This window comes from Pundamilia nyererei, unplaced genomic scaffold (genome assembly GCF_000239375.1).
Source record: "Pundamilia nyererei isolate P.nyererei 1_Seehausen unplaced genomic scaffold, PunNye1.0 scaffold00003, whole genome shotgun sequence".
Classification (NCBI taxonomy): domain Eukaryota; kingdom Metazoa; phylum Chordata; class Actinopteri; order Cichliformes; family Cichlidae; genus Pundamilia; species Pundamilia nyererei.
In genome coordinates this window covers 5,724,932-5,741,237 of record NW_005187404.1, presented here as the reverse complement: position 1 = coordinate 5,741,237, position 16,306 = coordinate 5,724,932, and the positions used below count along the sequence as shown (strand labels likewise).

The following is a 16,306-nucleotide window of genomic DNA, read 5'->3' as shown; positions in this document are numbered from 1 at the left end:
TTATAAGCTGTGGCCATGAAACTGATTGGAACGACTGAATTCAAAGATCTGAGTGGGTGAGTGAATACTTTTGGCAACGTAGCGTATTTACAATACGAGCTGAATGTGTGAGTGCATGATTGTGCTCAACCTTGCTCATAGCAGTTAGTGCAGGATCACAAGCAGCATCAAGATCCTGCACAAGCAGCTGGATACTATTTGAGATCACACTGTGAACACATGAAAAGGGAAATCGTCACACTCTTCACATAATAGCAGCTAGGCTTTTTTTTTTTAGAAGAAATAAAAGCCGGTTTGCAGTTGTCACGTACGTGCTGAATGTGTCCATCTCCCCCGTCAAATTGATTCTCTCTACCAAGACTTTATCTACCTTCTCCTTCAGCTTCTCTTCCAACTGGAACACAAACAGACAAAAACATGAATGTGCACATAAACAGACAAATAAATGGTCTTTACTAAGAAAACATCAAATGTCTTTTTTAAATTGTCTGTGTGAAAGGACAGAATGGATGAAACCTTTAAGGCTTTAATCATGAATGTTTTCCTGATCAAACGTGTCATTCTGTTAACTGTCAACATGATGGACACGTTGCATGCTCCCAAAGGTATTTCTTTTGCTGATGAAGATCTAAGTTACTTGATGCACCATATGTGTACATGCCTGCTGTGTTGTAGCCAGACAGTACTCCGCAGTGCTCAGAATGCTACAGATCAGGCAGAGCTCGTCTACAGTGAACTTTGCTGCTTCAGAGACTTCTTTTTCTTTCAACAGGCTGCTGATGGTAAGACCCCCGCTGTTAGTGCTGGATCTGGACAGAGATTGACAAAATGAGAGGGAGAAAATCAGCAGTGGAAAGAGATAAAACAGAAAGAGACAGAGGGGTCATGGCTGGTCCGAGCAAAATACAAGAGGAGAAAAAAAAATCTTTAAGGCTTTATAACATACTTTACAACCCTATTAAGAAAAAAAAGTGCTCTGTAAAATGTAGATCAATTAACATTATATTATATTTATGATGATATCACGTCACCTCTTCTTTTAACAACACTGTCAGCACTTGGGAACTGAGGAGACAAATAACATTTTCCCATTCTTCCTTGGTACAGAATTTCAGTGTTGTGGTATTTTTATTTTTTCATGTGTGTAATTTATCAAAGGTTTTCAGTGGGTGAAAGGTCAGGCCTGCAGGCCGGTCAATTTAGCACCTGGTCTCTGTTGAAATAAATGCAGAACATAGTGAGGCATCATCTCCCTGAAATCAGCGAGTATGTTGCTACAAAACGGCTAAATAGCTTGGTCAGGATTAATGTGCTGTCATGTTACATACACTAAAGCATTGAACACTATAATGGATGTTGGTTTGTGACAAGAAGAAAGATTTTTTTTACATTTTGATTTGTCAGACAACAAAACAGTTTTCCACATTACCGCAGTGGATATTTCTGTTGATTTATATTTTTTTCTTTGACTGGCTAAAATAATAATAATAATGATAATAATAGTCTACTAACAGGACACTGCAGAGCTCAGATGGAAGAAACACTGGGTGGGTGAAGACTGTATCCCCATAAATATGGAGGTTTGTGCAAGGAACAGAAATCAGATCCATGGCTGAGTATCGCAGGATTTGAGACTATGTGTGTGGGTGAAGGAGATCGAACAGGTACTGAGGGGGCAGGACATTAAGGGATTTATAAGTGAGAAGAAGGATCTTGTAAATGATGCGTGACTTAACCGCGAGCCAGAGGAGATTTATGGGGGTGGGGGCGATTTGTTGTCAGAGCTTGGTGCATGTTAGAAGCCTGGCAGTTGTATTCTGGACATACTGGAGTCTGTCCAGGGCTTTGTCAGATATCCAAAGGCATGGATGAGGGTTTCTACTACATAGTCATTGAGTGATGACCAAAGTCAAGCGATGTTCATTAGGTGGAAAAAATATTCTGGTGACAGATTTGATATGAGCATGGAATGAAACTGTGGAGTCTAGAATGATACCCAGGTTGCAAACTTCAGGGAACTGTTAGATGGTGCAACTGTCAATAACAATGGGTACAACTCCTATCTTCCGGAGTAGGGCCTTGAGGGCGATAACCATTAGCTCTGCCTTGAGGCACACCGTGGTTAACTGGGGAAGAGATAGACCAGGAGCCTCCCGTGATGACAAAATGTGTTCATTTAAGAAGGTACTTATACAGCCCTGAGAGTGCTGTACCAGTTAGGCCAAGAAACTCAAATATGCGTGAGAGAAGGACGGTGTGAGAAAGAAGGAATAAGAATGCTGAAGTGCTGTGGTTGGATATCTTCCAAGGCAAGAGCTGATTTATTATACTTATAAGAGGGCACCGAGCAGGTACGTTCTGCCTTGCAGTTTTGTAATAAGTCCTGGTCATGGACTAAAATGTACTTTATTAAAGCACACAAACACACCATTTGACAAAAACTATGAATATACAAAAAACAAAAACAAAAAAAAACAAACTGTAAATAAAAACAAAGACTGTGGTATATTGTTTGTGCTTGCATTGTATTGTAATTGAAATGTTTGTGGTGGGACTTCACATTGTTTACAATTTGAGACAATGAATTACTCTATGCCATTAAGTTATGCAATCTTGACCTCGGGATGTTTTTTTATTCTTCTTCATGAATCTAGCAGATGTGGATCCTCTTTTCTACTGAGCTTTAAAGAGAACTCCTTTAAAGAATAAAATAAAACACTGGTAAAGAATCCATTACTATTTGTAACTGAGACACAAATGTGGACCACTGGGCCAGTGAGACTTCACAGACGACCCAGTCATTAATAAATGTCAAAACAAAATATGTGTTTAAAACCACAACACAGCTCAACCTCCATTCTAGGGGCTCTTCCAAAACCAATTCACAGCACACCACACTGGACGGGTGTCTTTAAGTAAACACACTTGCAAAGAGTCTGAGTGCATCTATGACAGTGTATGTATACAAGTCAGAACATGGTATGCATTAGTCGCCACGCTCAAGTGTGTAATTACAGTGCAAAGCATACGCTTGTGTGTGTGTGTGTGTACACACCAAAGCTAGTGATGAGTTCTTAAGTGGCCAGTGAGGCAGAGATGTTTTTGCTGGTAGCATTTTGGGTTTTGCCACAGCTTAACCAACTCCAGATTGCTTACAACACGCTATTCTCATTCATCAAACAGAGCGAGGACTGAGGATGTTAGTTTCAGACTGAACTGCTAAACGGTCCCAGCAACAGTGTATGGGTGTGACACTCTTGTTTAGGAAATGGTAATCCCAAATAAATATGTGTCATTGATGGAAATTGTTGAAAATTACTCATATATTTCAAAGTCTGATTTTTGTTTTTGTGTGGATTCAGCATCTTTAACAATGTCATGCTAGTTCTTTTTTTACTTATGTGTAAAGTGTTGCAGAGAACCACTGAAAGGGTCATGTTGATAATATAACTTTTACCAATTACATTTTAGACATATCGTTTTTAATTTAGACTGAAAACCTGAAACGGTCTTACTTAGGCAGGTTGCCAGAGAGGATCTTCCAGGCATACTCTCTGAGGAATTTCTGGAAGATGGTTGTGAGGGCTATCATCGGTTCTCCAGTGCTTAGTTGGGAGCACTGCACCATACACTTTTTGTAATAGACAAACAGGTCAGCACAGCTGGGCAGTACTGCTCCACCCTCCTCCGTGCCAGCCTTGGGAGGGCCTTGTGCCCGGAAATCAGCCACAAACCGGTCAATCAGCTCACCCAGATTCCTGCAGAAACAGAAAAGAAAGCAAGCACCCATGCATGAAGTAGGGTCTTGTGAAATTAATTAAATCTATTTAATTAAAACAGGATTGTGTTTTTTCTCCATATATCGATTCATGGACGAACTATCAAGCAGACCGAGTGAGACGGATAAATAGGAGAAACTAGTTTAAGCATCAAAATAATCAGCGCTGCAGTCAACAGGTCCACAGCCAGTTGGTGTGGCCCACTCCTGCTGAATCAAGGAACTAAAGCCAAGGACAAAACAAGCAGGCCACTGTTCTCTTCTGCTATGTCCCACTGGGGACAAGCTGATCTGGCCGTTGCCTGTAAGGCTGTAGCTGCAGAATAGGTCAATCCCATCCCCTTGGACAGACAAACACTATTTAACGCTCCAAAGAGCCAAGAACCAGGGGCTGCATGCAAGCACCACAGTTCCAGAACTGTTACAGGAGCCATCACCAACACTGGGGGAGGGGAGTGACTGACTGAGGACGTAAGGGTGGTGGTAAAAAAGTGAAAGGGGAGGTAAAAAGAAAAGAAAACAGGCAGGAGGAATAAAGAGAAGGAAAATCAGACTTGGAGAAAGAGGGTTATAAAAAAATATAATATGGATCAAGAGAAACAAAACTGAAACATGTATTACATAAAGGGGGCCTGAAGAAAGGCTACCAAAAAAGAAAAAAAACATAAAGAGGTGGGAAAGAAAATAGGCAGATCTGCTGCGGCAGCACTTACTCAACCTCCCTCTCTCTTTCGCTCACTGTCTGTGGTTGTGGAGCTAATGGGAAACATTTATGCCACAGTGGATAGAGGAACAACGGATGGAAAGACAGAAAAAAAGGGAGTGAAGTAGAATAGGAAGGAGGGGAAGGGGGGTCTGATTGATGAGTGGGCAATGGAAAAAGTATGCATGTGCCAGCTTTACACACAACCTGCTCCCAATTCTGGGTTTGTGTACTCTGATCCAATTAGATCTTTCCTGCTTCTATGAGTGTGTGTTGCTCACTTGTCTTGGGACTCTATGTAGACGTATAGATGAGGTTCAAAGCATTTGGAGACAATGCCATGGAAAGGGTTGTCTGGAGCTTTGGGCTTCTTTGGCTAAAAGAATCAGAGAATAAAGGTGACAGGACATTTTTGTTTAGCCTCAAGAAAGTTATTCATCAAAAGGAGGAAATATCTGAGAGCGCAATTACTTTGCGAAGAATGTCAATAAGGTCAATCCAGGTTAACTTACCTTAGTCAGATCTTCATCCTTTTCTGTGCCGGCCTCCTCTCCTGGCTCATCCTCCAGAAAGGGGTTAGTTGGGTCTAGTGGGCTGTCTGGCCTCTTCTGCTGTAAAAATAGAATAATAGAGCATGTAATAGCTTGATTCTCACTAAAGAATTTGTGGCATATCTATTACATATTATTATATTAAATATAACAAAGCTGTTTAATATTAAATTCAGGATTTATCACCTTTTTGTCAGCACAGACCAGGCTTTCATAAATCTGCACCTCCAATAATTAAATTCCACTCAACCAAATCCCCGATTGAATAACCAAACCAGCAAGGGTGTTAATTGAACTGAAGACAAGAGGGACTCTGTCTAGCCTAAACATTATCAGTCCTGAACAAGCCTGGCCTACTTGGCCATGGCAAAACTAATCACACCCCTCATAATCCATCCATTTCTGTGTTTATCACTTCCACCTCCACATGGCAGAATGACCTGGATTAAAAGGTTTCTTTAGGCTGTGACACACCAAAAAGCACTCAGTGTGCGTGTGAGCAAAATTAGCTACAAATCAACAGTTTTATGTATATAAACAAGAAATAGAAAAAAAAATGAAGATATGTTTTGACTGACTGGGATTAATCTGTAGCCTTCCAGTTGGCTTCAACTACAACAAAGCCAACTGGAAGTATTTCAGTGAGTGTTAAGTTCCCAACTGGAGAGCACATGTTTTGCATCAGTTTCCCCTGTCAGAGTATTTAGACGGCTTTTTATATAACAAGGAAGGTGTGACTGAAGAGTGCTTTTAATGTTGCAATTATGATCAAATTTGCTACATCTAAACTGTATTTGCATGTGGATATTTTTAGCCTTAAAACGTGTATTGTTAGGTGGGTATTGTTCGTCTCTGTGTGTTTTTCTTACTCCAGGTACGTCCGTCAAAGTGCATCCCGTGAAGCGTTTGGCCAGCAAGCCCTCAAAGTTTGTGGTCCTCTGAATGGCAAACAGAAGCAGTTTCACCTCAATCTCCTTAGCCCGTGTTCGCATCACTTTGGCTAGCTCAGCCCTGGGAGAAACCGAAAACACACACAAAACACGGACATAGTGTCAATTTGAGCGCGTTACCTCTAATTTCTATAATTTGACATCCCAAAATGTTTGACACTGCTGCAATTTGGGCCAGATGTTTTTCATTCCCAGTAGCAACACATGGTGCCCGCTTACTTCGACGTCTTCTCATGTAGTTGAAGGGGAGAAAAAAAAAAAGAGACCGAGAAGTGTTTCCCACTAGGTCACTGCTCATGTAGGCCACCTACGTCAACTGCGCAGAAAGTTGTACCGGATCCCGGAGTCAGGCCTGGCACACCATAACAGCGGGGTTCTTTTCATAAAGCCAAAAAGTCCTAACAAGCAATTTCTCGATTTCTGCCTGGATAACTTCATTCAAATTCTTCTCGGCTGGACAGACACACAGTGTTTGCTAATCGGCATAAATTAGACCAGTTATGCACAGTGTAACTCATAACCTAATTTTTGTGTCAACACATGCCTCCAGATGGGTTTTAAATTCCAGGTTTTACTGTACGTCTATACCTGGTGATGTGGCAGAACTCCACGGCGATACGCTCCGTCATGCACCACTCTTCAGGAAACATGCGTCCATATTTTTCTTCATAGTCCAGCAGCTGGCGCTTGATCCAGGCATAGCGGCGATCGATCTTGTCGAGCCAAGCAACCTGATAAACAGGGACAGCCATTTCTTTTAGAATGAGATTTGACCTGGTTCCCCCTCTCTATTATGGAACCATACAGTAAATAAAAACCCATTTTTTCCTCCCCAGTTCTTACGTCTTGATTTTCCTGGAAGAGGACCAGATACTCTGAGAGGTGCTGCCTAATAAACTTCTTGATGATCTCTTGCTTGATGCGTGGGTCGAGTACATTTGCCACCAGACAGGCATCCCTCAGCACGTTACTGGGCCCACCTGGTCTCTATAAGAATAGTTCGGGACATGAAAGATGTGTTTGTTCTAAAATAGAGGTAGATAAGGAAAGTAGGCACATGAAAATGGAGAGTTTGGGTGGAGATATTTACCTTCGAGCCCTGTGAGGGGAAGGCTTCTTCAAAATCTGCCAAGATCTGAGTCCCCAGCTCACTCTGTGCCGCCTTTACTCTAGACAGGTCAAAATGGTCATTGAGCAATTAACTGTTATCTCAGTCCATTTTGCTGAAATTACAGCATTTTAATGTTAGCCTCCAAAAATACTGAACAACAGAGAACAGAGGCAGACATATTTCGGTTCACTAGCTACTGTGACTGAGACCTTTCATGACTAACAGCCAGTTAGCAGATCCCTTATTTAAGTTCTTGTCAAAAAGTCAAACGGGAAAACTTTTTACAGCCGTCAGCCTTTCACTTACACATAATGACCAACTGTGTTTTTGAACTGCTACAAAAAACATAAAGACTCAACAGGGTAAAATACTTTCAAAAAATATTAAATAAATAAATAAAAAGGCCAGTTTGGCTGTTCCTTGAAGATGTTTGTATCCGCCTGCAGACATCCACAGCATCCAATGGCACGACGGTCATTTCAAATAAACAGGAGAGGGTGGAGATGCAACATCGCATTTGGATGTTGTTGTCTGAACATCTACGGCTGTCCTGATTGGCTGCAGAACATAAGACTCTAATTATACGGGGACTCCACAGCTCACAGTGATTTCTGTGGCATCTATCTTACCACGGTTGAGCAGTATGACTCAGATGGGGGAAGAAAAAAAAGGAAAAAGAAGAAGAAAAAAAAAAAGCATTAAGCGATAAAGTGAGAAAGGCTTATTAAAAAATAATCAAAGTTAAACTTGCTCAAAGGTGACAGCTACACTGGCTCCATTTAGTCATGGTTCAAAGTACTGTCTGAACAAAAAAGGTTAATTTCTCAGTGAATTAAATAGAGGAATGTCAAAGAGAGCCTGTCACATAGCTATAACGTGCATATTAGCCAGTTAAGTTGACATTTTTAGAACATGACTTAATGAGAAAAAAAAAATTGAACCGAAATATCTGGGGTTTTTTTTTTTAGATTTGAAGCAGTGTACATGTTTTTTCATTTAACTTCGTTAAACCGCACTGCCTGAAGAAACCTTGACATCTGAAATTATCACCACATTGAAATTCCAGTGTTTTTTGTCACTCATGCCACCTTTGTACTTCGCATGGGATCCCTAATCCCTTCTCATATACCCATTCTTGTTCATGTTTTATCTGTGCAGCATTCTCTTGTCTGCGTCTGCCATCTGTGGCTGTGCGGTTGCAAATGTGTATTCCCCAGAGGCTACAGTCTGTGTAGGACGTGTTCCTCTAGGAGAGGTCTTGATACTTTCTATTGACTGTCCAGCATCCAGCTGTCAGCCCTGCCTTCATATCTTCCCCATGTCTTTCCTCTCATCCTTCTCTCCAGCAGAGTCACTTCTTCCACGCAGCTGTTATTTGGTATGAACACTGTCTACCACACCTCAATCATAACAGAACAGAAGGTCATCTTATTATGTTTTTTTGTTTTTAGGGATCAGCTTTTGCTTTGAACCTGAATATTAACCAGCTTAATATGTCCCATACTGATTCTGGTGTTCTTGGAAAATATTAGTAAAAATGGAAATTTGGGAAGAGCTTTGTGAAACAACAACAGCACAGCTAAGAACTGTGCCTGCACGTCTTTGTCTTTGTCTTTGTGTGTGTGTGTGTGTGTGTGTGTAAATCTCTGTGTGAGGCAACCTTCAGATATTGGCATGACTGACTCAAGACTGAACAAACATCCTCAAATGAAGAATTGCGTTAGAGGTACGAGACTGATGAGAGACACCGCAAGAGCGATTAATCTCAAGAACATGGTGTGAAAAAATGCTTTTTCCACACACATACACAAAAGGAGTACATGGAGATAAAAACAGCCTCAGAAATAGTGTGTCCCTTCTCTCTCACAATGGAAGAAATTCTGGCATAATGCAACCCTATTCAGTGAGTTTCCTTCCCGTGTTTCCCTGTATGTGTGCAATATCTGCATAAACAGGATGCAATAAGCAACATACTTCATCTACTAGTGTAACCAGTTTTCAACCGTTTTTCAGCTGTAAGAAGAAATCACCCTGTGGCTACTAAAAATGAGATTCTCACCAGAGATTGCCCATGTGAGCTTGAACTCAAACTCGAACACATATACCTTATAAAGTGGCTGGTGTGCATGTGTTCATTCGTATAAGTTACCTCTCTGAAAGCTGTCTGATCTGGGGTATGCCCATATACTTGTGGAAATGTTCGAGCACGTTGACCACTCCCTGCAGCAAGTTGGCCACCTCCCCATACTGCCTCTTCCTGGTCATGGCTCTGGAACATAAAATGTGTGCAAGTATAACATTTTTAAAAACTATCAAAACCTGTACTCTGTAACTGCAGGTGTAAAGTAGTTGGGCCAAATTTCTCTATATAACGTTCATCCAAATCAGTCCAGCAGAATTCTAGCAGCATGCTACTCACTGTATATCATGCAGTTATTGCTTCTGTCTATATGAAATGTTCTTGTTTCAGTTTCACGTGCTGCAGTATGCAGTAGAAGCTTAAAAATGTTTTTCTGCACCACTTATAACACTGTAGTAAACCCAACTGTACCATCGCATCGGTGCAGATCATACACTAAATCACTCGTTATCACGATGGGGAACTTTCTGAGTATTTCTGTTCCTAGATTTAAGTATACCCACTCTAAAGAGTCGACACCCCCCGCCAGCATGTGCAGGTGGTTCAGGGTGGTGATGGAAGTAGTGAGGTGGCGCTTGGCATGGTCCAACTGCTTTATGTCCCTCGTTATCTCCTTGACCTGTGCGGGAACAAGTCAGACAGGACAGGCAAATAACCCACAAGGAGAAAGGGTGGGGAAAACAACATGGAATGAAGGAGGAGGTCAAAGCACACAAAAGGGAAAGGAAGAAGCACAAAAAGGTGAGTGCGCCTTGTGATGCAATATGCCAGAAAGACAGAGCAGGATTAACGGCACACCCACTGCTTTGAGAAACTATTTTTGCCTCCTAAGGGAGAGTCAGCTTGCCACTCCTCCCCCTCACAATCCCATCCCATCTTCTTTGTAAACACTCATCCTACTGGCCTTCCCTGGACTCTTGTAACACAAAGACACACGGACGGCACATTACCTGGACTTTAAATAACTTGCCGCACTGTCTCTCTTGTAACAAGGAGGACACAAACGGTAGCTCCCATCTGCTAGGGTCAAATCCCCAGTGAGCTTCAGAAACCTTTGTGTGTTTGTATACGTGTGTGTTGTTGTGTGTACCATTTGTTCAGACTTCTCAGCTTTGTCCTTGATGTCTTTGATTTTTCCAAAGAGCTGCTGGATAGCTATCTGGGCCTCCTCCAAAGCCTGCACAAAATAAACAGAGCAACATGATAAGAAGACTTCTACTGCGCAAGAACCACTAAAACAATTAATCTCACACAGTATTTGCATGCCAAGGTTTGACCAAGTGGACAGAGAGTTTTCTGCTTGCTTCCTGGTCAACCATTAGAGCAGAATACATAACAAGAGGGAGAAAAGGCCAACAAATGTTTGGTGCTTCTTCATGAAGTACAATGTTGTCTCCACCATCATGCTATGTGTGAACAACACACAGACGCCCCCCCACAAAACAACAACAACATACAAACAACTCAAATTCATTAGCAGAGAAGACGGAAAGTCTGTTAGGAGCAGATGGTCAAATTTGATTTATTCTTTTAGCAAACTTTTAATTAAAATATGTCACTTCAAATAAAAACATCAACTTTCTATAAAAACATCTAATGATGTTTTGTTGTGAGAAGCAGGTGTTGGCTGCAATATTTGTCTGTCATTTGCAGTTGTGGGTCAAACTTTCATGGGATTTGTTTTTAAATTAATTAATCTGGTCACAACACTGGCTTTGGCCCAGGTGACAAACCATCACGCTAATGCCTATTCCCAGCTCTGGAATGGAGCAATGTCAAACATACTAATTGTGTGTTTTACTGACACGCTAACTCAATATCTGACACTGATAGATCCTAAGTTGACACGTATGCCATAAGGCTAAGCACTGCATAAATGCTGTCACTATAAAGGCTAAAGACATCATTAGCAGCTTTAACAGCCTATTAAGCCAGGGCAGATTAGATAACATTATACAGTGGAAAGTGTCAGATAGCTGAGGTGCCATTCTAATATTTCCCCATCATCTGACATGGCAGCTGTTCTTTGATGGTCCAGATTTTGCTCTGACATCTGATGCCAAGGTAACGGGCTTCATTTGGCCCGATGCTGTGGCAGCTCTGCAGACGCAGCTTCGACTGGCCTCGGACTCTTTTGCACAGAAGGAATGCTAACAGCCGGCACCAGCTGTGCAAGGAATTTACCACTTTTAAAAGCACCTCTGAGAAACAAGTGGACATCGAGTTAACAAATGCACACAAAACTGTGGCTGTACCACCAACAACCACCGCACAGACATATAAATACAGCTTGCACTGACAGCAGGGGATTAATTTTCCTTCCTGTTTGGTGTCAAAGAGCTGTGATTACTGACAGCCTCCTAGGGAGGCATTCAGCAAAGTAAAGATGACACACTATGACCAGTTCAAGTAGTCACGAAACACTGATTTGGCCTTTAATCCTGCAGAGGGTGTTTTAACATGAAAGTTCTTCTATTAAAACGGCATCTAGCTATTTATCCAGCCTCTCATGTATCCTTTTCTTCGCTTTTTATGCAAGCTGAGTAATTAATTGGAAAAAATTAGAGGTTAAGTGATCCCTCTTTGATCTGATGTTTGGGAGAAAGAAGTGCCACTGAATCTTTAAAGAGGATCCCTGGAGCACATCTTAAACAAACAAAGTGCGCGCACAAGAGGCTTAAACTTCCCAAGCTGAAATTTGTCGCTCATGCAGACTCAGCTGAGTCAATCTGGCTCGCTTCCTAGCGCTCATTTCCTGTATTTAGCCTTGAGGAAAGCTGAGAGAGACCACTGCCCAGCAGGCGCCTCTATGCCAGAGATGTTATCTGCACTCACAAAAACACGCACATCCAAACCAGTGTGTCCCTAACATGCAATAAGCTGCACATGTTCCATGGCGCACACAGACTGTATTATGGAGAGCAGACAAGAAGCGGAGAGCTTCGATTCATTGTTTGAACGCAGTTGGGATGCATTTTACCTCTCCCTCTGGCAGACTCTCAGCGTTTAAAAGTAAAGGGCATATTTAATGTTACTTTTGAGTTCTGCGCCAAACACAATAAATCTGATCAACAGCTGAAACGCTGCCTGAGCAGCTTTCGTGTACATTTCACTGAGACAATTTAGACAGAGAAGAAAAGCTCAGGAAATCGCCACTCATGTTAAAAAAGGGTTGCTATAGCCAAATGTAACAGAAAATAATATCAAAGGCAGCATTTTTCAAACGCACTCTTGTGTATTTAAGAGTGGCCAGCTACTATGCTGCTTCTACTGTTTTTCTTCAGAACTTCATCTGCACAAAACTGTAAAACACACATGGTGAGATAGCTTCAGGACTGCAGAAGACTAAAGATGAAAGCATGGAAACTACAATAAAAGCCCAACAGCCAATTTAAAATGAACATTAACTAACAATCTAAGGCAACTCAATAGGAAGATAACCCAAAAGTAACATAGATATAATATGCGCCTAACACCGTGCAGGGAGACTTATTACGGTGATCCAAATCAAAAGACACCAGAATTTCTAAAAACAAGAGTTTTCCTTTGATTACTAATATAAACAAGTTGAAATTTGCAGTTATTGTGCATAACTGCTGCCAGGAAAGCATGACGTGGTCTAAGCAACCCAAGGAAAACCTTCCTCCACCCTTTATGGGGTTTATACAATCATCATTTAAGCACGCACAACATCCAAAGACTCAACAACGACAGCCGCCACCAACAGATTATTGTTGCGGTGCACCAGCCACTCAACAGCAAATCATTATTTGGTTCTTTACCTCTTCCAGCCACTTTTTTCTTTGTCATTTAACCATTATTTGGATGGTGGCTGGTGCCAATCTGCCATAAGCCTAAACAGCAACCAGTTAACAGGATTGTGAATGGTAGGCAGAAAATGATACCAAATATTTGATCTGCAGTTCGAACCCATTCAAAACAAAATTATTTAACGTCCTTAATTTTCATTATAGAAAAACACAAAATAACCTCTTCATTAGTGCTATGGCGTTATAATCAGATGACTGTGGAGCAGGTGTGCGCCCCCCCCCCAAAAAAACCAACCCTCGTTGCCATGACAACGAGCAGGCGAGAGGATGCAAAGACAGCTGTATGTGGTGGGAAACTTGCAGGCTGGTAAACAAAAGCTGGTAAATTTAAAATATAGCCAGATTAGCAAAAACATCAAAATTAAACTTTATCATTAGCATGTTAAATAATAGCATCTGTAATACTAAGTCATGCATGTAAACTACATATGAGCACTGCTGCCATTTCTTTAGCTAATGGGAGCAACCATCCTATTATAAACCAAGTTTGTGCTGATGAAAAAGAGAAATGCATTTGGCTAATTGAGTGTCTTGTGCAAGATCTGGTGTTATTGTTTAAAAAACATAAAGGCAAGTAAAGTAAAACAAGCGTTTCATTTTCTTCACAAAGATGCAGATTCTTAATCTTATAGGTGCAATTTCACAAGGTTGCCAGCTGAGGATCTGCGAGGTGTCAAACCAGAAACTCTGATGCTCTTGTCCTCTTACTCACTCTCTCTCTATTCTTGTTAGAGCCAGTTTGCACTGTTTTGGAAGGAGTGGTGCACATGTATGAAAGGTTCACTTTTTGCAGTGTCCTGCAAGGAATAAATTTCATTTTTTTACACTGAGCAAACAAATTAGAAAAAGAGTTTTCTAGTGATCAGTTAGTCTTTTCACGTGGCAAACAGCCGTTGGAGCACAGATGACGCTGGTGGTTGCAGAAAATGGGTCTTTGAGCACCTGCAGATATTTTGTTAAAAAAAAAGCTAAACGCTTTGTGATTATTAAAAATAATAATTTACCACATTTTTGCGAACCGACTCATTAAAAAGAAAAGAGAGAGGAGAGATAACAGATCTCTCCTGGACATTCATGCTACATCCACTCGCACAGTGCTCTCTGTAATTTCACCCTGGTCCTCAGACATGTGCAGAGAGAGAACATTAAGTTGTGTTTCAAATGAACCGAATACTTCGTTAACAATCGTCGCTGCTTATGAGAGCACAGTCTTTGGTTATAATCCAGACACTAAACCAACATTTTCAGTTTAAAGGTTAAGCCTAAAGTTAGTGTGATGAGGGTGAGAACATCTACAGGGTTGTGCACTGTGAATTTGCCCCCAAAAGCTTTTAAAGTCCTAAAAACACAATCTTCAATTATCACCCAATTTATTCACCCATCTGTATTTCACCGGACTCTGACCACTAAGGCAGTCACATATCCATATTCAGTCAGCACATGTGACAGTCTAACTCTAGAGAAACTCCAAAAAACCTCAGTTGAAGTCATACCCAGACTGCCTCAACTTTCTCTCTCTTCCTAATGTGCTCACCCCATCCTTCATTGTAAATATAACTATCTTGGGTTTCAACTGGAGGAATGCGCCGAGCTCAGTGAACAAGTTCGGTCAATAGCAGAAATAAGAAAATTGCTGATCTTGTTGTTTTTACTCTATAGCTGTCTGCATGTTTCAGTTGCCCTCTTGAAATGCACACTCCTCCATCTTTCCATCTGCAGAAAGGATTTTCCCCCTGGAAAAGTTGGAATGGCTCTGTGGGGTTGGAAAAACAAAGTAAAATTATTGTGTGAGACTGTTTAATGTTATTGGTCTGGAGGGGATTTAAAGTGTTTCCGCTACCAAACAGTAGCTAACTGGGAAAGACGCGGCCACCGGGCCAGACTACCTGACGACAATGCACACCTAATCGCATGAACTGGTCAGAACACGCAGGGCTCACCCACCAGGTGTCACATTCACTTTAACAACTCTGACTTTGCAAGGACCTGGATTAAATCAGGAGGCGCCGTTTTTTCGTTTTGTTTTGATTTTATTGTTTGTTTGTTTTCCCAGCCATGATCTCTAAAGAAAAGGCAAAGATTCCAAACCCTGGGTTGTAAAGAAATCAAAGTATTTACATACGGGAATCTATTTCACAGACGTGTTTTCCGTAAAGAAGGGGCAGTGTGAGCTGCGGGAATGGATCTGAGTCATATTGTCCTTTTCCATGGAAGCAATATGGAGAGACGAAAGAGAAGGAGAGGGGGAGGGGCAGCGTCTTCTGAGTTTGTTACAGCCACTGGCACCCTTTTAACTTCAGGAGAAGGATGTAAGCCTGAACACCACAACTAATGAACAGACATGTTATGTATGGGCATAATTACTTTCCTTCGTCTCCCCCACTGTGGATTACAAGGTCTTCAGTGTGTGTTTTAGCATCGATTTGTGAGAAACAGCGGTGCATAATAAAACACACCTGCTATACATGCCTCGGGGGACAATTATATCAATATTTCCAAAACAAAGTATATTTCAAGGACAGCTTACCTGTCTACCATCTTGGCCTACATTGGTTTGGCCCCTCACAACTGTCCTGATGTTGTCATCCAGACGCCTGCCAAATGTGAAAGAGCAATTTATTCACACTGAGGGTAAGATACAAACAAGGAGAAAAATTGACAAAAAACAAATTGACTGAAATCTAACTCACCGTATCTTCAATCGAATTTTGTTTACCACATCGTCGATATTAGCCAAGGACTGATGGAAATACAAAGACAGGAGATCAGGGAAGTATACAGTGAATTTTCCCAACACATTTTAAAAATCTGCGTTTTAATGCAAGTTGACTACTGTTTTTTAAGTTCTTCCATTTTCCTAACTATGTATCATTTCATGTGTTACATTTAACACAAAACAACACTGAGCATAAACCCATATGCAGCTGCTTTTCACAGATTTGTGCTTCAACAAGCAGATAGCTTTGTCTCAGATGATACAGTCAGTTCAGTAGATCTACACAGGGCTAGTGTAACTCCTAACCTAACTATTATGCATATAACACAATAGGACGAAAATGCCTCCACAACTGTGCTCACCTCTGCAGTCTAAACACAAACTATAGGGTTACAGTGACCCCTTATGGAACTAGAGTATACACATGTTATGATATACAGTGGGGCAAAAAAGTATTTAGTCAGCCACCGATTGTGCAAGTTCCCCCACCTAAAATGATGACAGAGGTCAGTAATTTGCACCAGAGG

General features: G+C 41.3%; 1 protein-coding gene across 1 annotated transcript in view; it reads right to left on the bottom strand.

Moving 5' to 3' along the window:
* The window catches only part of vps53 (VPS53 subunit of GARP complex), a 28,133-nt gene that overhangs the window by 8,402 nt on the left and 3,425 nt on the right, over positions 1–16,306 (bottom strand). Inside the window, exons 3-17 of the mRNA XM_005720765.1 lie at positions 15,754–15,803; positions 15,591–15,657; positions 10,324–10,410; positions 9,737–9,852; positions 9,243–9,362; positions 7,073–7,151; positions 6,826–6,969; positions 6,571–6,713; positions 5,902–6,043; positions 4,994–5,092; positions 4,763–4,857; positions 3,516–3,758; positions 662–809; positions 312–394; positions 131–209 (exon numbers count right to left, since the gene is read on the bottom strand). Of these exons, the coding sequence (XP_005720822.1) occupies positions 131–209; positions 312–394; positions 662–809; positions 3,516–3,758; positions 4,763–4,857; positions 4,994–5,092; positions 5,902–6,043; positions 6,571–6,713; positions 6,826–6,969; positions 7,073–7,151; positions 9,243–9,362; positions 9,737–9,852; positions 10,324–10,410; positions 15,591–15,657; positions 15,754–15,803 (1,695 nt within the window). The remainder of the gene's footprint in view (positions 1–130; positions 210–311; positions 395–661; positions 810–3,515; positions 3,759–4,762; positions 4,858–4,993; positions 5,093–5,901; positions 6,044–6,570; positions 6,714–6,825; positions 6,970–7,072; positions 7,152–9,242; positions 9,363–9,736; positions 9,853–10,323; positions 10,411–15,590; positions 15,658–15,753; positions 15,804–16,306) is intronic.